Genomic DNA, 21618 nt, shown 5'->3' with positions numbered 1-21618 from the left:
ATAGTGTTATAATTAACAGTGATAGCACAGTCTACTCAGCAGCAATAGTGTTATAACTAACGTTGAGTGTGATAGTAGTCTACTCACCAGGGATAGTGTTGTCCAGCACAAATGCCACTGACCCCCCTACGAACATGGCTGTGGTCAGGAGCACGTTCAACACCTGGTCTAGCGACACTATACCTGAGAGACAGAGAGAGGGTTCAGAGAGCTACCCAGTTATTTTATAATGTGGGAGAACACTGAAGGAGTAGGCCATTGAGCTAATTATGTGGTGCACTCTAACTTGTCTTCCACTCACCAGTGACCAGAGGGTTCTGTTTGAGATAGCTGGGCAGCACCAGGCCAAAGAAGATTGAGAAGCCCAAAACAAAGAGGTTCCTGGAGGAGTTGAGGTCTACAAACTGCAGGTTGGACAGTCCCACAGCTGTGATCATTCCAAACAGGGTACAGAACAGCGCCCCCAGGACAGGGTCAGGCAGGGAGGCAAACAACGCACTGAATTTACCCACCAGCCCTAGCAGCAGCATCATAGCAGCACCGTACTGGATCACACGCCGACTGCCTACCTGGAGGACCAATCAGAGAGCAGCAGGGAGTGAGAGAGCGAATCAAAGGATATCAGGAAGAATAAAACTGTCCCACTCTACAGAGCTAATAAGATCCAAGCAAATTACTAATCAGTGAGGGAGTTTTTTTATTCTGACATGGGATGAACCGTCAATGGCCTGTCACATCGGGCGAAAGCAGGGATGGAGCTACACTTTTCTCAAATGGAACACTAATCTGCGCCGCTCCGTCATGATGTCAACAAGGCAGCATGGTGCATCGTCCAGAAACAAACATCTGTTTTCTATAAAATGTATGTTTGAATTTAAACTAGTTGGGAAGGCTGATGGTGTTTAAAAAAAAAAATCTGGAATCATTTTCGCATGGGAAAACACAGAATCCTACTAAGTACTACAGATGGTTAATTAAGTCACTTTTGTTTTGAGCCAACATAGCTGTCCGGGTAAAAATCAAATGCCTACACGAACGAGATGAATTGAACCCCCTCAAAACATAGATATGTAATATTCGTATAGAACTCGAGTGGGACTCTGTTGATGTGTGATGGTTACCTTAGTGATGCCCAGCACGCCTATATTAGGACTGGAGGAAGTAGAGCCGTTTCCTGTCCCCATCAGCCCATCCAACACGCAGGACAGACCTTCCATAAATATACCCCTAGAGAAAGAAAAACAGAAAAAAAGTTTTGGTATCTGTTTTGGAAGGTAGTTACAGGTACACACACAGATCTCAAGTCATGATTCAAACCATTGTCTGCGCGATTTAACCAGAATTATGCTACTTTTATAGAAAACTTTTCTATGATGTGCATTAAGCAAGGACCTATGCGAGCAAGGTCAGGTACCTGTTGATGGCGTGAACAGGGGGTGGGGGGGCACAGGAGAGTCGGGCACAGGCATAGTAGTCCCCGATAGACTCGATGATGCTAGCGACCACGGCACTGAACATACCTATCACCCCTGCTGCTGTTACCGTAGGAACACCCCACTGAACTATGGGTAAAAACACAAACTCAACACACAACATTCTAGATTTGAGGAAGCTACAAACCTGTTGAATGCTCTTATCAAGAGTTTGGACTTAGCTAGGGGCAAGGTTGAACAACATAAAAAGGGGTAACTCACAGGGGTAGGGGATCTTGAACCAAGGTGCAGCTGCCAGTATCCCCTGGCGTGCGTCAGTGCGGGCGTAGTAACCGTATTTGTCTTTCTCCGGTGGGAAAACGTTGGTTACAGTGAAGATGAAACAGATCAGCCATGACACCAGGATGGCCATGATGATCTGAGGGGGGGGGGGTTAAATATGACCGTCAAATCACAGAAAAACACATACAGTATGTCCTGGTGAGTTACACTGAAGCGGAGTGATGATGATGATTACTTTATTCAAGTATGGGAGAGTTGTGAGGTCACCAGTTCAACAGTAAAGAGCAGCTTCATAAGTAGTTGACATTTGGTGGAATGCTGCTTCAGGGTGCTTTTAACATTTTATCATAATTTGAAAAACTCAATTTATCCCACATTCTTAAAAGTAAATAGTAACAGAAGAGTGAAACTTTAATGAGACAGGGCGAGAGTGTGATGAAGATGACTTTATTAGAGTGAAGTCACCATTGCAAGCAAAGAATCCTTTCCAGTGTCTACTGTTATATTACAGCAGCAGATATATCATGACATCAAATGACCAGCAGGGGGAGAGAGACACACCATAGGAGACAATAATTTCAGATCATATTAAGAGGAATGGGGAGGGAGGAGACAGGGGAGTAGGGCTGGGCGATATGGCCAAAATCTCATATCCAGATACAGCTCATTTTCTGTAAATTCAATGAATAAATAGTTTATATAAAATGACCACATGTAAAGTCCTATTTCTTACTACATGTTGAATAAATAAAAAAGGTACTTACTCATTTGATTATTACTCATTTGATTATTACTCATTTGATTATTACTCATTTGATTATTACTCATTTGATTATTACTCATTTGATTATTACTCATTTGATTATTACTCATTTGATTATTACTCATTTGATTATTACTCATTTTATTTAGAACCTTTGTGCAAATGTTCAATTAAGCATGTATCAAAATATAACATTTGAATCTATACAATCTAAAAAAGGTAAATAGAAAACACTTCAACTATAGATGCAAAAAATATATATATATTTTTGGGGGCTTGCCTGTTTTACATGTTATTTTGGCATTAATTGCGAGTCACATATCAATTTGCATTTGGTACCTTGGGTCGAGTGTTAGCACCAACTCACAAAACCCCCATTTCTCGACAGTGTAAATTGGGGCCATGTCTTTGCAGATGTAAGTTGTCACGGCAGATCTCTTCAATCTCCGTGATTCTTTGCCATATGGTGTGCCGCGGGCAAAAGCCTCTTGCAATGTCTGAGTCGGGGGTTTGTTTTGAGCACTCGACTTTACTTTTTTTAGGTCTCATCCGTAGACTCTCTCCGTACTGTTTCACATGATTCTTGCCTAGGTGGTAAAAGCGGTTAGTGGTGTTTGAGCCTGTTGTCAGGACCGGCCAGCGGCATATTTAGCAGAGGACTGTTTTCTGGTCAGTGTCAGACTTTTCATACCCAAACCACGTCCATGCGACCGAAAAACACGAGTGGAAGAACGCAAAGCCTAGTCCAATTGACGAAAAATATTGCCGTAAAGAGTGTGATTTGCGACAACTAAATAAATGATAAGAGCATAATATGAAACGATAGGAAAAATGTCTATCGTCACACAATATACAGTTGAAGTCAGAACTTTACATACACTTAGGTTGGAGTCATTAAAACTCATTTTTCAACCCCTCCACATATTTATTGTTAACAAACTATAGCTTTGGCTATTCGGGTTAGGACATCTACTCTGTGCATGATGTCATGGCTTTAGAAGCTTCTGATAGGCTAATTGATATCATTTGAGCCAATTGGAGGTGTACCTGTGGATGAATTTCAAGGCCTACCCTCAAACTCAGTGCCTCTTTGCTTGACATCATGGGAAAAAAAAGAAATCAGCCAAGACTTCAGAAAAAAAATGGTGGTCCTCCACAAGTCTGGTTTATCCTTGGGATCAATTTCCAAATGCCTGAAGGTACCATGTTCATGTGTACAAACAATAGTACGCAAGTATAAAACCCATGGGACAATGCAGCCGTCATACCACTCAGGAAGGAGACGCGTTCTGTCTCCTAGAGATGAACGTACTTTGGTGCAAAAAGTGTAAATCAATCCCAGAACAGCAAAGGACCATGTGAAGATGCTGGAGGAAACAGGTACAAAAGTATCTATATCCACAGTAAAAATGAGTCCTATATCGACAAACTGAAAGGCTGCTCAGCAAGGAAGCCACTGCTACAAAACCGCCATAAAAAAGCCAGACTTCAGTCTGCAACTGCACATGGGGACAAAGATCGTACTTTTTGGAGAAATGTCCTATTTCTGTTTCATCAGACCAGAGAACTGTTTGGCCATAATGACCATTGTTATGTTTGGAGGAAAACAGGGGGAGGCTTGCAAGCCGAAGAACACCATCCCAACCGTGAAGCACGGGGGTGGCAGCATCATGTTGTGGGGGTGTTTTGCTGCAGGAGGGACTGGTGCACTTCACAAAATAGATGGATTCATGAGGAAGGAAAATGATGTGGATATATTGAAGCAACATCTCAAAACATCAGTCAGGAAGTTAAAGCTTGGTCGCAAATGTGTCTTCCAAATGGGCAATGACCCCCAAGCATACGTCAAAAGTTGTGGCAAAATGGCTTAAGCACAACAAAGTCAAGGTATTAGAGTGGCCATCACAAAGCCCTGACCTCATACCTATAGAAAAGTTGTGGGCAGAACAGAAAAAGTGTGGCGAGCAAGGAGGCCTACAAACCTGACTCAGTTACACCAGCTCTGTCAGGAGGAATGGGCCAAAATTAACCCAATTTAATGAGGGAAGCTTGTGGAAGGCTACCCGAAACGTTTGACCCAAGTTTAAATTGTTTAAGGCAATGCTACAAAATACTAATTGAGTGTATGTAAACTTCTGACCCACTGGGAATATGATGAAAGAAATAAAATCTGAAATAAAAAATTATTATTCTGACATTCAACATTCTTAAAATAAAGTGGTGAGCCTAACTGACCTAAGACAGGGAATTTTTACTAGGATTAAATGTCAGGAATCGTAAAAAACTGAGTTTATATGCATTTGGCTAAGCCTTCAACTGTATATATTGTCATATCGCCCAGCCCTACAGGGGAGGTGAATAATATTAGAAAGCAGGACTCAACAAGTAATGGGAGGAAGGAGGAGTGTGTGCCCATTGATCTGACCTCACTTGATCCGTGACAGATCAGATCGAAGAGCACACTGTTCCAGGAGAAGTGATGTGTGTCTAGGTGTGTGTGTTTGTGCGCCCCTGCTAGTGAATTTCTCAATTGTTCTGTGGGCATCTGTGTGTGTGTGTGTGTGTGTGTGCGCGAGGGTACTAACGGGGAACATCTTGAAGAGCTGTAATCTATAAGAGGTCCATCCTTTCTTAGCCTTGTAGATGGGCAGAGGAAGCTGTACGTTCCTCGCATACTGAGAGAACAACAACACCAGAAATATAGTCCTACAGACAGACAGAGAGTGAGAGACAGAGAGGGAGAGAAAGAGAGAGAGAGAGAGAGAGAGAGCTCACAAGTAAGAAATACAGCAGCCAAGGGTCTGTAGAACGGTTAAACATTTGTAAAAAGAAGCAATAACCCTCCTATAAAAAGACTGCCATAAAGACATCTGCATCCAAAGGTTTCATTCTCAAAAAGGGACACAATAAAATCAATTAATTGACAACTCAATGAAGTTAAAGACGCTTCACTTTTTCCAAATTTAGTTTTTTTCCCCTCAATCTACACACACGACCCCATAATGACTAAGCAAAAACTGTTTTTATTTAATTTAAATTTTTGCTAATTGATAAAAGAAAATGTATAAGCTGAAATATTACATTTACATAAGTATTCAGACCCTTTACTCAGTACTTTGTTGAAGCACCTTTGACAGCGATTACAGCCTAGAGTCTTCTTGGGTTTGACTCTACAAGCCTGGCACATCTGTATTTGGGGAGTTTCTCCCAGTCTTCTCTGCAGATCCTCTCAAGCTCTGTCAGGTTGGAAGGGGAGCGTTGCTGCACAGCTATTTTCAGGTCTCTCCAGAGACGTTTGATCGGGTTCAAGTCCGGGCACTGGCTGGGCCACTCAAGGACATTCAGAGACTTGTCCCGAAGACGCTCCTGCGTTGGCTTGGCTGTGTGCTTAGGGTCGTTGTCCTGTTGGAAGGTGAACCTTCGCCCCAGTCTGAGCTCCTGAGCGCTCCTGGAGCAGATTTTCACCAAGGATCTTTTTGTACTACATCTTTCCCTTGATCCTGACTAGTCTACCAGTCCCTACCGCTAAAAAACATCCCCACAGCATGATGCTGCCACCACCATGTTTCACCAGGTTTCCTCCAGATGTGATGCTTGGCATTCAGGCCACATATTTACATTTTGGTTTCATCAAATCAGAAAATCTTGTTTCTCATGGTCAGAGTCCTTTAGGTGACTTTTGGCAAACTCCAAGCGGGCCATCATGTACCTTGTACTGAGGAGTGGCTTGCGTCTGGCCACTCTACCACATAAAAAGGCCTGATTGGTAGAGTGCTGCAGGGATGGTTGTCCTTCTGGAAGGTTCTCCCATCTCCAGAGGAATTCTGGAGCTCTGTCAGAGTGATCATTGGGTTCTTGGTCACTTCCCTGACCAAGGCCCTTCTCCCCTGACTGCTCAGTTTGGCCGAACGGCCAGCTCAAGGAAGAGTATTGGTGGTTCCAAACTTCTTCAATTTAAGAATGATGGAGGCCACTGTGATCTTGGGGACCTTCAATGCTGCAGAAATGTTTTGGCAGCCTTCCCCAGATCTGTGCCTCGACACTGTCTTGGCGCTCTACAGACAATTCCTTCTTGGCTTTTGCTGTGTCAACAGTGGTACCTTTCCAAATCATGTCCAATCAATTGAATTTACCACCGGTGGACTCTAATCAAGTTGAAAAACATCTAAAGGACGATCAATGGACACATTATACACCTGAGCTCAATTTCAAATGTCATAGCAAATGGTCTGAATACTTATGCACATAAGGTATTATTTCTAAAAAAATTATACATTTGCCAAAATTTCAAAAAACTTGTTTTCGCTTTGTTATTATGGGGTATTGTGTGTGGACTGATGAAAAACAAATATTGAATACATTTTAGAATAAGGCTGTAACGCAACTACATTTGGAAAAAGGGAAGGGGTCTGAATACTTCTCGAATTAACTGTATGTGATGCTATGCTGTTTGAGATGAGTTGCAAGACTAATTTCCCAAAATATAAAATAAATGAATGAATAACTGAACGTAAGACAGAAACAGTTACCAGCAGACACAGCTCTGCTGAACCTCCTGACTCAGAGCTCTCTGTCTGGAGTAGCACTGTGTTCCCACCTCCATTCTGCAGGGCAGCTGTGTCAACTGGGAATGGTTTCTGATTGGCTGTGTAATGGGCAGTTACGGTAATTGATTGGTTAAGGATGCCTCTGGGGGCGGGAATCAGTCTACTAGTATAACATAAGATAGAGAAGATAGCATTTTATTGTCGGGATTTGACAGAAATGTGCCTTGCATCATAAGACAACAGACAGTATATTAAACTTAGAGGGCTGGGAACTATACAGGGTACTAATCAGTCAGGAAAGCCTAGAACCAGTGTACTACTCACAGCATGGCAATGCCCCAGTGTTTCCCTGCTCTCTCCCCTGCAGCCTGGAAGCCAGAAAGGCCGATGAGGGCCACAGTTGGGGTGATGGTCAGAGGGCCAATGTATTTCAACAGGAGTCCTGGAAGCCCCAGGAAGCCGATACACACCTCTATCAGAGACGACACAATGATAGCCCCCTGGATCTGTGGTGGTGGTGGTGGGGGGGGCGCAAAGAGGGAGAGAATAGTACAATTTGTAATGTAATTTCATAATAAAGTACTTTATGTGCCAAAGTCCCTAATTAAATGTATATACACGCAGTTATCATTACCATTTAGAGAAGTGATCATAGAGAGGAAGTTATCTTTATTTTTCCTTTATAAGAGCAATCGCAACACCTGGAACTAGTCTGTAAAATGAATGACTGTTTAATGAAATTACTACTCCCCCTCAAGCCTATCAATGTCCATGTCTCTAATTCTATTCATCTTGACATCGTCATTAAGTTATCCCCTCACACACACACACGTGGCAAAACAGGGTTACCAAACCAACTTACACAAGCCTTATAAAAGGTTCATGGGAGTTAACCGCCTCTGTCATACTGTCTGCGCGCGCACACACACACACACACACACACACACACACACACACACACACACACACACACACACACACAAAGGCTGAGTCACAGCAACAGGCCTCAACAAGCCTCATCAATTAGAACTCCTTCTACTCTACGTTTTAGTAGACCTCTCTCTGTACACTAATGCAAGGTAATGGTTTGGGTACTTATAAAATATCTCCCATTTCAGTGCTCCTCCCCCTCTCACCTCTCGTATTCGGGGATGCCAGATGTGTTCAGTGTTGAACAGCTCGGTTTCGTTGAACATGGGCGGAACCACTGAGACAGAAATAATGGAGAAAGATAGAGGAAAAGAAAACAGAGAAATAGAAAGAAGAGAGAAGGATGATTAAACACATTTATCGAGTGTGCAAAGCTGTCATCAAGGCAAAGGATGGCTACTTTGAAGAATCTCAAATCAAATAAATTTAGATTTATTTAACACTTTATTGGTTACTATCCGATTCCATTAACAGTGGGGCAAAAAAGTATTTAGTCAGCCACCAATTGTGCAAGTTCTCCCACTTAAAAAGATGAGGCCTGTAATTTTAATCAAAGCTACACTTCAACTATGACAAACAAAATGAGAAAAAAAAAATCCAGAAAATCACATTGTAGGATTTTTTATGAATTTATTTGCAAATTATGGTGGAAAATAAGTATTTGGTCAATAAAAAGTTTCTCAATACTTTGTTATATACCCTTTGTTGGCAATAACAGAGGTCAAACGTTTTCTGTAAGTCTTCACAAGGTTTTCACACACTGTTGCTGGTATTTTGGCCCATTCCTCCATGCAGATCTCCTCTAGAGCAGTGATGTTTTGGGGCTGTTGCTGGGCAACACGGACTTTCAACTCTCTCCAAAGATTTTCTATGGGGTTGAGATCTGGAGACTGGCTAGGCCACTCCAGGACCTTGAAATGCTTCTTACGAAGCCACTCCTTCGTTGCCCAGGCGATGTGTTTGGGATCATTGTCATGCTGAAAGACCCAGCCACGTTTCATCTTCAATGCCCTTGCTGATGGAAGGAGGTTTTCACTCAAAATCTCACGATACATGGCCCCATTCATTCTTTCCTTTACACGGATCAGTCGTCCTGGTCCCTTTGCAGAAAAACAACCCCAAAGCATGATGTTCCCATCCCCATGCTTCACAGTAGGTATGGTGTTCTTTGGATGCAACTCAGCATTCTTTGTCCTCCAAACACGACGAGTTGAGTTTTTACCAAAAAGTTATATTTTTGTTTCATCTGACCATATGACATTCTCCCAATCTTCTTCTGGATCATCCAAATGCTCTCTAGCCAACTTCAGACGGGCCTGGACATGTGTCCCCCTGCTTAAGCCAGTACGTCTGGCACTGCAGGATTTGAGTCCCTGGCGGCGTAGTGTGCTACTGATGGTAGGCTTTGTTATTTTGGTCCCAGCTCTCTGCAGGTCATTCACTAGGTCCCCACGTGTGAGTCTGGGATTTTTGCTCACCGTTCTTGTGATCATTTTGACCCCACGGGGTGAGATCTTGCGTGGAGCCCCAGATCGAGGGAGATTATCAGTGGTCTTGTATGTCTTCCATTTCCTAATAATTGCTCCCACAGTTGATTTCTTCAAACCAAGCTGCTTACCTATTGCAGATTCAGTCTTCCCAGCCTGGTACAGGTCTACAATTTTGTTTCTGGTGTCCTTTGACAGCTCTTTGGTCTTGGCCATAGTGGAGTTTGGAGTGTGACTGTTTGAGGTTGTGGACAGGTGTCTTTTATACTGATAACAAGTTCAAACAGGTGCCATTAATACAGGTAACGAGTGGAGGACAGAGGAGCCTCTTAAAGAAGAAGTTACAGGTCTGTAAGAGACAGAAATCTTTCTTGTTTGTAGGTGACCAAATACTTATTTTCCACCACAATTTGCAAATAAATTCATAAAAAATCCTACAATGAAATTTTCTGGATTTCTTTTCTTCTCATTTTGTCTGTCATAGTTGAAGTGTACCTATGCTGAAAATTACAGGCCTCTCATCTTTTTAAGTGGGAGAACTTGCTCAATTGGTGGCTGACTAAATATTTTTTTGCCCCACTGTATGTGTTATTTCATAGTTTTGATGTCTACACTATTATTCTACACAATGTTCTAAAAGAGTAAAAATAAAGAAAAACCCTGGAATGAGAAGGTGTGTCTATACTTTTGACTGGTACTGTATACTAAATAATATATGTCAAATTAGTTAGTTTTCATTTAGAATGGACCATTACCACGCACCTGTCTCGATGTTATCTCTGCACTTAAACGCGAATGGAGGACGCTTTTCCTGTGGTCCATTTTCATGCCAGCCAGGTAGGCTATACTCCTGTTATAAAGGTAATTAATGTGCTTAATATTTGCTTAATATTAGGAAAGTTGAGAAATATGGGATCCTCCCCTTTTTAAGAGGCCATCACTCTGTTTTCTCACAATTGCAAAGCCTATATAAATGTTGCACAACATGAGCTTATAGGGTCTCGAAGTGTTCGATTAGATTTTTGATTATATTTGCAAACAGCTGGAGGCAGGGCTTTCTCCTTTAGAGCTCCATATTTATGGAATGGTCTGCCTACCCATGTGAGAGACGCAGACTCGGTCTCAACCTTTTAGTCTTTATTGAAGACTCATCTCTTCAGTAGGTCCTATGATTGAGTGTCGTCTGGCCCAGGAGTGTGAAGGTGAATGGAAAGGCACTGGAGCAACGAACCACCCTTGCTGTTTCTGCCTGGCTGGTTCCCCTCTCTCCACTGGGATTCTCTGCCTCTAACCCTATTACAGGGGCTGAGTCACTGGCTTACTGGTGCTCTTCCATGCCGTCCCTAAGAGGGGTGCGTCACTTGAGTGGGTTGAGTCACTGATGTGATCTTCCCGTCTGTGTTGGCAACCACCCATTGGGTTGTGCCGTTGCAGAGATCTTTGTGGGCTATACTCAGCCTTGTCTCAGGATGGTAAGTTGGTGGTTGAAGATATCCCTCTAGTGGCCCTGTCCGGGGGCATCGTTGGATGGGGCCACAGTGTCTCCCGACCCCTTCATGTCTCAGCCTCCAGTATTTATTACGTCAGGGGTCTAGGGTCAGTCTTCTATCTGGAGTATTTCTCCTGTTTTATCCGGTGTCCTGTGTGAATTTAAGTATGCTCTCTCTAATTCTCTTTCTTTCTCCCTTTCGGAGGACCTGAGCCCTAGGACCAGGCCTCATGACTACCTGGCCTGATGACTCCTTGCTGTCCCCAGTTCACCTGGCCGTGCTGCTGCTCCAGTTTCAACTGTTCTGCCTGCGGCTATGGAACCCTGACCTGTTCACCGGACGTGCTACCTGTCCCAGACCTGCTGTTTTCAACTCGCAGCAGGAGCGGTAGAGATACTCTGAATGATCGGCTATGAAAAGCCAACTGACATCTATTCCTGAGGTGCTGACCTGTTGCACCCTCAACAACCAATGCGATTATTATTATTTGACCCTGCTGGTCATCTATGAACATTTGAACATCTTGGCCATGTTCTGTTATAATCTCCACCCGGCACAGCCAGAAGAGGACTGGCCACCCCTCATAGCCTGGTTCCTCTCTAGGTTTCTTCCTAGGTTTTGGCCTTTCTAGGGAGTTTTTCCTAGCCACTGTGCTTCTACACCTGCATTGCTTGCTGTTCAGGGTTTTAGGCTGGGTTTCTGTACAGCACTTTGAGATATCAGTTTATGGTAAAAGGGCTTTATAAATCAATTTGATGATTTGCATTTATGCCAGGAGTTGCATTGATGTCAAGAGAGGGACAATGGAGTGCTGAGTACCCGGCAGTTATCAAGTTTGGTAGGCTACTAATGACCATCAACAGCATCAGAGCTTGGAGAAGCCTAATTACCAGGACTAAATGGTCACGTGGAATTTGACTGACTTCAAGACCGCCGGTGTGGCGGTAATATGGTCACCACAACCCTAGTCACACCAGATACGGACTGATTTTTGTTGTTGTTCAGGCATCTTTGACAGATGCATATTAGTTTTCCCAGTCATGTGAAATCCATAAATAAGGGATTATACATTTATTTAAATTGATTGACTTATATGAACTGTAACAAAATATTTGATATTGTTGCATGTAGCGTTTAAATATATTTTTTCAGTATATGTTTAACGAAATCTAAACCACCGACAAGTGAAATACAAGGTTTTTCCAAAACACTGACATTAACACACCTTGCCACCAAACCTGGAAGCCTAATCTGATGTCAACCTGAGAAACTCATCTGATGCCAGCTGAGGTTCCAGTCAGCTCTACTGATGCCAGCTCACGTGAGCAGGAGAGTGAGGGTGAGAACAGGTCATAGTGAAGGTACTTGTGGTGTGTGTACTCACCGGTGTATGCATTTGTGTGTGTGTTTACCTGTAGCATTGCACTTCCACTTGTCTAGTGACAGGATTGCTCTGGCGGGAGCCAGGAAGGCAAATGCACTTGCCTGGAACAGAGGAAGCCTGGAACAACACAGCACAATTACTCTATTAGCAAGAATACACACATGTACACATTCTTCCAATACACTCTACCTCACTGCTCAGTAGGGAACTTTTCACTCTACTCACATTGTACATATTGTTACTTGACATAGTATATTCTGTTTATCTCTTCTGTATATCACGTCCACACATGTAAAATCGCTGATCTATCACTAAGTCGATCCAGTCATTTGATGGAAACATTGCTAGTGTCAGTCAGTGGTAAAACAGTGTAAAGTCAGTCATCATAGCATGATGGTTATGTGATGATTATGCCAGTGTTATGTGGCCTTTATAGCTGTGGGTTCCAGTGGTGCAAGCAACCGTTCTCCTGTTTGTCCGCTAGATGTCACTAGTGAACACTGAGCAGCAGGGTCTACCCTGGTTTGGCAACAGTAACAGCATGGACACTGACAGAGCTGCGCTGTTTGAACGGAGCAGGTGCTAGCTGATAATTGGCATTGATTTGAATGCTGGTCAGTGTGCAGTGACACACCATCATTAACTCTGATGACCAACCAGATTAAATCGATCAATGTGTACTGCAGGGGACCCAGGTCACTGGTGTAAAAGGCTAACACCCTACGTATCGCACCAATGGGGTTAACCCACTTGGTGTGAATTGAAACATGGCTCCTATAGCAAGGATCACTACACTGCCCCGTTCAAACGGGAAACCACATCCCCTTGTGTCGACTACTCAGCCCCCTCACACATCCAGTTCATGTGTTCCCGCTGGCCTCACAGGTGTTATCGCTCTTCTGACACTAATGTAGTGAACGGTGGGGCAGGGAAGCGAACCCGGGTCGCTGGCGTGAAAGGCAAAACACCCTACGCACCTTTAAAAGGCTGCTTTGTATTTGAATGTTTGCTCTAAAATGAAATATCACTAACATTATTGATATAATAATAGATTAGAACGAAACATGGGCCATTTGAGTGTCAGCGTCACTGACGTGTGTGTGTGTGGGGGGGTGAGAGACAGAGAGATCATGACAAATACACAGATGCCAATTTACCCAGCAGCACTCATCTACCGCAGAGGGTCACATGTTGCCCGCAGGTGGGACCAGCTGTGCACACAATGACACGTAAACACACAAAATCACCTTTCCTAGAGTGTTTGTGATCTGACCTCACTTAGCACCATGACTCAAACACAGCCACTAGCACTCCTCTCCATTCCTCTTTCCATCCATTCATCTTCCTCTATACATCCCTTCACCCTCTCTCCCTCAGCCCCACCCTCCCCTTTTGCTTCAGTCCACATAAACTCCTACCTCTCATCCAGCTCTCCAGCCCTCTACCTCATCCATCTCTCCCTGATTTCCAGCCCTCTACCACAGTGCCCATTTCTTCCCTCCCTCCACTCCCACCTTATCCATGTTGCCAGGGTGACACAGATAGCTGTGATTTGTGACACAAAGCTGACGGTCATTAGTGAAAAGATGGACATCATAGTGACTTTGGATGAGTTGGCAAGCAGCCGCTGTGTGAGTGTGTTGTCAGCAAGACATGATGGAGCAGAGAACAGATATCTCACTAACAATTTCTCAAATTCTTCTTTGAGTTCACAGTTCTAAGGTTTACTACAGGGCACACAGAAAAACAACAACTGTGACTGGTGCATGATCTTACCATCTGTGTGAGTGCTATGTAGAGGCTAGTCCTCTGTGCGTGAGACAGTGCTGTGCATGCTTCTCTGTGTGACCAGTCCTAATTGCAGGACTAAAGACAGGAGAATTGGCCACAGCTAAAATTACATCGACCCATTTCACAGTAGTCCTATGTGGCAGAATGCCTGGTTTCTCCATGAGCGGAATGTGTGTGTGCCAGGCAAACACAGATCCGCCATACCGCTGGTCTGTGTGTGTACGCGTGTGGGTGAGTGAGTGTGGGTGTTTGTCTGCAGTTCTTTTCAAGGCTGTACCTGACTGTTAGACAAAACACTAATGGCTAAAAAGTAAAAATACTGCTTCGTTCTCTCCTTTCAGAAAGAAATCACTCGAGGCCATGAGACTAGGAGAGTACTTTCTGTGTGTGTGTGTCCAGTGTGTGTGTGTGTGTGTGTGCAGTGATTTCCCGTCAATGCTGCTGTATCCGGGCCATGAGACAGACAGGCAGACTGCACAAACACAATTACAAACAACAGACAGACTACAATGACGTGGCATGGCATTGAGCATCACATTCGGTAGCAATAATAACCATGGCAACAAATATGAAACCTGGCTGTGGCATTTCTAAAGGATACCATATTTCTAGAGAGGGATAGAGGGGGAGAAAATGTGGGCAAGAGGAGTGAGGGAAAGAGGGAGAGAACAGAAGGGCATCTCAAGTCACACTAACTCACTGAGTAAAATGTTAACCTCTAACCACAATGAGAGCGAGAAAGACATTAAAGAAGAAAAAAAATAACAATGAAAGAATGAAAATTAGAGAGAAGGAAATAGTTTCCTGTAGAGAGAGGCTGCCTGCCACCTGGGGGATGCCTGCCACCTGGGGGATGGGGTGTATGAGTGTAGCATAGTGAATAATTATGCTCCTAGCACCAACATACCTACCCTATTTCATAACACACTCCTTAACCACACCGTGTAGAATGTGAAGCAATGGAGGTCTCCTCCCACAGTCTCGATTATTGTTAAAACCAAACAAGGGGAAAGAATAGCCAAATCACTTGCCTAGTTTTCCCAGGTGCCTGCATTAGCTATGTGTGTATGTGTGTGTGTATAAAAGTACCAGTCAAAAGTTGACACCTACTCATTCAAGGGTTTTTCTATATTTGGACTATTTTCTACATTGTAGAATAATAGTGAAGACATCAAAACTACGAAATAACACATATGGAATCATGTAGTAACCAAAAAGGCGTTTCTTCAAAGTAACCACCCTTTGCCTTGATGACAGCTTTGCACACTCTTGGCATTCTCTCTACCAGCATCATGAGGAATGCTTTTCCACATTGTTCCCACATATTCTGAGCACTTGCTGGCTGCTTTTCCTTCACTCTGCAGTCCAACACATCCCAAACCATCTCAATGGTTGAGGTCAGGTGATTGTGGAGGCCAGGTCATCTGATGCAGCACTCAATCACTCTCCTTCTTGGTCAAACAGCCCTTACACAGCCTGGAAGTGTGTTCTGGGTCATAGTCCCACTAAGCCCAAACCAGATGGGATGGCGTGTCGCTGCAGAATGCTGTGATAGCCATACTGGTTAAGTGTGCCTTGAATTCTAAACAAATCACAGTGTCAGTGTCACCAGCAAAGCACCCCCACACCACCTCCTCCATGCTTTGTGGTGGGAACCACACACGTGGAGGTCATTCGTTCACCTACTCGAAGTCTCACAAAGACATGGCAGTTGGAACCAAAAATTTCAACCATGAAGGCCTGAATCACAGTTTCCTCTGAACAGTTGATGTTGAGATGTGTCTCGTTACTTGAACTCTGTGAAGCATATATTTGGGCTGCAATCTGATGTCCAGTTAACTCAAATTAATTTATCCTCTGCAGCAGAGGTAACTCTGGGTCTTCCGTTCCTGCGGTGGTCCTCAGAGTCAGTATCATCATAGTGCTTGATGGTTTTTGCAACTGCATTTGAAGAAACTTTCAAAGTTTTTGAAATTTTCCAGATTGACTGACCTTCATGTCTTAAAGTAATGATGGACTGTCATTTCTCTTTGCTTACTTGAGCTGTTCTTGCCATAATATGGACTTGGTATTTTACCAAATAGGGCTATCTTCTGTATACCACCCCTACCATGTCACAACACAACAGGTGTGCCTTGTTAAACGAACTTAAGGCACACCTGTTAATTGACATGCATTCCAGGTGACTACCTCATAAAGCTGGCTGAGAGAATGTCAAGAGTGTGCAAAGCTGTCATTAAGGCAAAGGGTGGCAATTTGAAGAATCTCAAATATATTTTGATTTGTTTAACACTTTTTTGGTTACTACATGATTCCATATGTGTTGTTTAATAATGTTGTCTTCACTATTATTCTACAATGTAGAAAATAGTAAAAAAATAAATAAAGAAAAACCCTTGAATGAGTAAGTTGTCCAAACTTTTGACTGGTACTGTATCTGTGTATATAAAAGTAGATGTCCTAACCGACTTGCCAAAACTATAATTTGTTTTAACAAGAAATTTGTGGAGTGGTTGAAAAACAAGTTAATGACTCCAACCTAAGTGTATGTATACTTCTGACTTCAACTATATGCATGTATGCATGCATGCATGCATGTAGGTATGTATGTGTGTGTACCTGCAGCCCAGTGTAGTCTGTAGCAGGGTGGTAATTCCCACACAGAAGAAGATAGTTCCTATGAGCTGACTGGTAGCCCACTGGTCAAACCCTACACACATGGCTTCAGCTAGCAGGAACGGCACCGCGATGGTACCACTGAAACACGTCAGGTAGTGCTGGAGAGAGAGGTGAGAGAGGGTTAGAATGAGATGTGTGTGTCACTGTGTGTGATGGCGGTTTACAGTGTGTATGTGTTTATGTTAATAGACAGGACTGTTGTGTAAATATTGACTGAGTTAATATTGATTGAGGTTATTGAGGTCTCTGTGTGTGACAGGGAAGCCGAGCATCAACTTGCATACCAGTATGTTTCATAAGCATGAGTAGAGAGGGGAGGGGCTTAATCTACCCACTCCTGATGTAACTATGTTACATGATACGGGTTATAGAACAGGAAAGAGGAAGTGACTCAAATAAGCGGTGAGATGGCATTTTTTAGGCCTGAGCTTAGCTGCATTTTTACAGTCTGAATTTAAGTGGCTTCCTCTCCTTGTCTACTCTGGTCCTTTATCAGTGCTGATGATGAACAGGTGAAAGCAATAGGGACAGGAACTTTATTAGGAATTAGCTTTCACATCAGGGCAGATGAAGGAGAGGAGACAAGGAGGAAGCCACATTATTTAGATTACATTTATACATATTTCAGACAGTCATGCTTATCTGGTACTTGCAAAACAACAGAGGTACCAGAGCTGTGGGTGTGTGTCTCACCTGTAAGCCCAGGAATATACACAGGTACCAGGGAGGTGTGTCTTCGATGGTGTAGATCATGTCCATTCTCCTGGCGTCCATACTGTCTGCACTGTCCAATGTCTCTGACATGGAACTCTACACACACACAAAGGTGAGAAGACAGTGTTTTAGACTATAGATGTAGGCTACTGTACACCCTCACACACCACAGGGTATACAATCTCTGGACCAAATGGTTTTAAGACTTAAGTTTTATTTTTAGACTAAGTATATTTAAGCCTACAAGTAGTAATCTCTATGTGCCTAGTTAAATAAAAGGTTTTAAATAGAAAGGTTAAATAAAAAAAAATGTGTGTGTTTACCTTAGGGAGGTCAAAACCTGAAACTAACCACACCCAAAAATAGTGCATTATTATAGGGCAGGGGTCTCCAACCTTCTCTAGCATGAGAGCTACTTTTTAAAAATGGGACATGGTCGTTTTTTTCTAGCTTTCAAATAGGCATTCTTCTCTTCTCCTGTCACCTGCAACTATTCCCCGGATACTTGGTGTACATGAGAAAGTTCTGTCAATACACCTGATAAAATAATGGTTAATAAACAACTCTAAAAGGGCCCTATAAAATCTGAGATTTTCCCCCCAAATTCTGTTTTATAGTTTCCCAAATTCTGTTCTTAGTTTTAGTTTCACTCTTAAAATTACAATTGTCAATAGAGAAACAACTCAATTAAATGTTATGAGTCTATGTCAATGCTTAAATCACACCAGAAGATTTTTTTATGTAAATCCCCTTAAAAACAGGTAGGCCGTCATTGTAAATAAGCATTTGTTCATAACCTGACTTGCCTAGTTTAATAGAAAGGTAAAATAATGTATTTTCTTAAGAAAAATAAGTAATTATATATAGATTTTTTTTTTAAAGACAAATCGCACATCTTGCCCTTTAATTGAGCGTCTAGCGATGGATCTGTACTGCTGCTGCTCATTTCATGGCAAAGTTTGCAAATAACAAATACAGATGATATTCTCCTGCCAGGTAAGCCTATTTTGCAGTTAACATTTAATTGAGAAGTTTTTGGGGAAAATATTTCTGTCAATCCACAAGACGGTAATCACATCAAATGGCTACACACGGAGTGATAAACAAATGAGGGCACGCCACACAGACAGACCGGGACAATGTTCCTGGAAGTTAATTGGCAGATAGTGTTTTTTTATTTTTAAAGCCAATAGTTGCTAACCAGGGGTGGGATAATGAAAGTTTTACATTGAATAGATAGTAGCTGGGAGCTTTCTGGTGTCTGATACTTGTGAGATTTGTTTATGACCGTTTGCGGTGGAACACGTGAAAATTGCATGTACTTTCAGAATTGTTTGACCAGTTACTCATAGGTGGGCTGCGAGCTACTGGTAGCTCACGATCCACCTGTTGGGAGACCTCCCTGGAGACAAACTACAGAACAGTCATATTGTAGGCTGATGATTTCACAGCAACATAATAGACAGCGGGGCAGGAGATGGGAGAAGAATATTCAGCATGGAAGAGGGAAAGGCTGAACAATTCAGCAAGAGTGTAGTCAAAGAATGACGGGAGAAATTCAGAAAGGGAGAGAGAAAAAAGGGAGAGATTCAAGCAGACACCGGCGAGAAATTCCTCTTGCCTCTGACGATCTTTCTGTCACAAGGGAAAAGTGCAGAGTCACAGTGACAGAGAGAAGAGAGGATGATCAAAAGAGCAGGGATAAACAAAGGATGTAGGGGAGGGACAGGGTGAGTGAGAGGAGAAGGGAGAGTTAGGAGTTTAAACTATGCGTGCGTGTCTCGTACCTTCTCTCCTTCCTGGATCTCTTTAGTGTAGATGGCCATCAGCTCAGTGTCTTCAGTGTCCTGCTCTCCAGCGGCCTGTTCCACTCCGTTCACCACCACCTACACAGACAGATGCATGTCAATACTTCATCCACCTACACAGACAGATGCATGTCAATACTTCATCCACCTACACAGACAGATGCATGTCAATACTTTAACCACCTACTGTACACTACATACACAGACATGTCAATCATTAATATGGGCTAACTAACTATGAAACATTGAGTACCAAGGACCCATATTTCATTATCCCTCTATTATTGTAACAGCATTTCTTTCAGAAATGTAACTGTATAAAGCCAATGTAGGGGTAGAGAAATGACAAACTTCCATAGTGTTATGCTGGTGGCTGTGCCTTTGCAGTGATGCAGTGTTTTGACAACACTGACGCTTTTTTGCACCGCAAAAACCTCACCCAGTAAGTATTTTACAAACATTTCACACTGCATTATACAAAGTAGCACAACTTATATACACTCACGTACGCAAAGAGAGAACATTTCAAGGAAAGCAAGGACATTGATGCTGATTGGGTAAGGTTAACAGAACTATCAGACATAACACACAAAGGACAGCATGGGTGTTGCTTTGGGAGCCTTTGCACTTTGTCTGGAAAATGATCTCTGGGAATACTGGGCCATAAGTACATCAGTTTCTTCATTAGTTGAAGACCCGAGCCAACGAGGTGGGGGAAAAAATGGTCTATGTGCCCATGAGCAGGGTCCTTAACCCTCCAGGGGCACGGTACTACTATGGCTGAAATGTGTAAAAAAAACATTTCACTGCACCTATCCTGTGTATGTGACTTATTTTTACATTGGTCTATTTATCACACTGCTGCACACACATACGCTGTAGGGACCCAAGGTCATGACATCACTGTGCCTGTGTGTCGTGTCCTGTTTGTTGTGGATGTGTGTTCTGCGTCTGTGGCTTGGTTAGCAAATCACAGATGAAGTTCAAAGTATAGAAGGACAGTCTCTCACACACACACACAGTGGCATTTGTCTAAATTTGATTGAGGATGCGTCTTTGCATACTTTCATCCATCTTTGCATCTAGTCTGCCAGGCATGCGAAACAACAAATTACTTGTGTTCAGACTTAAATGTCATTGGCATTCAAGTGTGTGTGTGTGTGAGTACCTTTCCTGGGGACACATTCCATCCTACTGCCCATCTTTCACTAGCTGGGAAATATTACTGCTGACAGAGCAGCCATCAGATGAGAGAACTTCGAATGAACTGAAGGTCTGTCATTTGTATTAATGGACATTAGTTCATGAAAATAATATTTTCTAGGCACACACTGGAAAGGTGCAGTGAAATGCGTTGTTCCATCTACAGATGTTTCACCTTGTAGGCTCGGGTATTCGAACAAGTGACCTTTCACTTACTGGCCCAAAGCGCTTAACGCTAGGCTACCTGCTGCCCCAGACATCACATCCCTAGACGTCACAAAACTAGTACCCTTGGGAGAGAGCTATGGAGAGGACGACGAGGGGGAGATTAAAGAATGAATGCAAGAAGCAAAGAAAGAAAGACAAAGAAAGGAGGAAGAGAAAGACAGAAGGGAGGGAGACTGGCTGTACAGGTAATTGAGGATAGCCATTGTGTCCCTTTATCCACCTCTGTCCTATTCAGCCATTCAGTAACAGGAGCATGTGAATGGGGTACTTATAACAAACAGGATATATAGTCATAAATCTCTGAGTGACTCAAAACCCAGAGAGGGTGTTTGGGCTCCTCAGTAAAGTATTGTGTCTGTGTGCGTGGCTAGGGAAACCGTTATTGTTGATTTGTGGTGTGACCTACATGAGGGGACTGTGCTCCAACCAAGAGGAAATGGCCAGAACAAAACTGGCACGACATGGAGACTAACATTGCATGTGTGGATGTTCGTCAGTGCTTGTGTGACCCTGACAAGTGTTAAGTGATCCTAATGACAGGTCTCTGTGTATGGTGGACAAACCCTGTCTTTACCATCACTCCTCTGTCAGTGTGTCAACTTGATCACCCTTAAAGGGCCAATATGTGGTTGAAACAATAACAGTGCTCACCCCCTGCTTTGGTAAGAAGCTGAGGGATGGGCCTGGACAAATGTAACCACTTTCAAATTCATAGACAGTCCTGGCATCCATGGCTCTGACTATCCATGATAACAAAATTATAGTTTTAAGCATGCTTTAAGGCAGTGTCTACACACATTTATTTTGGGTTCTGATGGGGTATGACAGTTGAACTAAGCTCATGAGGCATTTATAAGTTATATTCTTTAAGAATCAAAT

The 21618-nt window shown here is 43.0% G+C and overlaps 1 protein-coding gene across 4 annotated transcripts in view; it reads right to left on the bottom strand.

Annotated features, from left to right (window-relative positions):
* Nucleotides 1–21618, bottom strand: part of LOC109896048 (solute carrier family 23 member 2) — a 73078-nt gene that overhangs the window by 7175 nt on the left and 44285 nt on the right. For all 4 annotated transcript variants that reach the window (XM_020490247.2, XM_020490248.2, XM_031829880.1 and 1 more), the window contains exons 3-14: nucleotides 19288–19386; nucleotides 17480–17596; nucleotides 16727–16884; nucleotides 12345–12433; nucleotides 8162–8232; nucleotides 7350–7531; nucleotides 5064–5184; nucleotides 1695–1851; nucleotides 1415–1562; nucleotides 1122–1227; nucleotides 302–569; nucleotides 88–183 (exon numbers count right to left, since the gene is read on the bottom strand). In XM_020490247.2, the coding sequence (XP_020345836.1) occupies nucleotides 88–183; nucleotides 302–569; nucleotides 1122–1227; nucleotides 1415–1562; nucleotides 1695–1851; nucleotides 5064–5184; nucleotides 7350–7531; nucleotides 8162–8232; nucleotides 12345–12433; nucleotides 16727–16884; nucleotides 17480–17596; nucleotides 19288–19386 (1612 nt within the window). The remainder of the gene's footprint in view (nucleotides 1–87; nucleotides 184–301; nucleotides 570–1121; nucleotides 1228–1414; nucleotides 1563–1694; nucleotides 1852–5063; nucleotides 5185–7349; nucleotides 7532–8161; nucleotides 8233–12344; nucleotides 12434–16726; nucleotides 16885–17479; nucleotides 17597–19287; nucleotides 19387–21618) is intronic.

Source organism: Oncorhynchus kisutch, linkage group LG8 (assembly GCF_002021735.2).
Source record: "Oncorhynchus kisutch isolate 150728-3 linkage group LG8, Okis_V2, whole genome shotgun sequence".
Classification (NCBI taxonomy): domain Eukaryota; kingdom Metazoa; phylum Chordata; class Actinopteri; order Salmoniformes; family Salmonidae; genus Oncorhynchus; species Oncorhynchus kisutch.
This window is presented reverse-complemented; position numbering and strand designations above follow the sequence as displayed.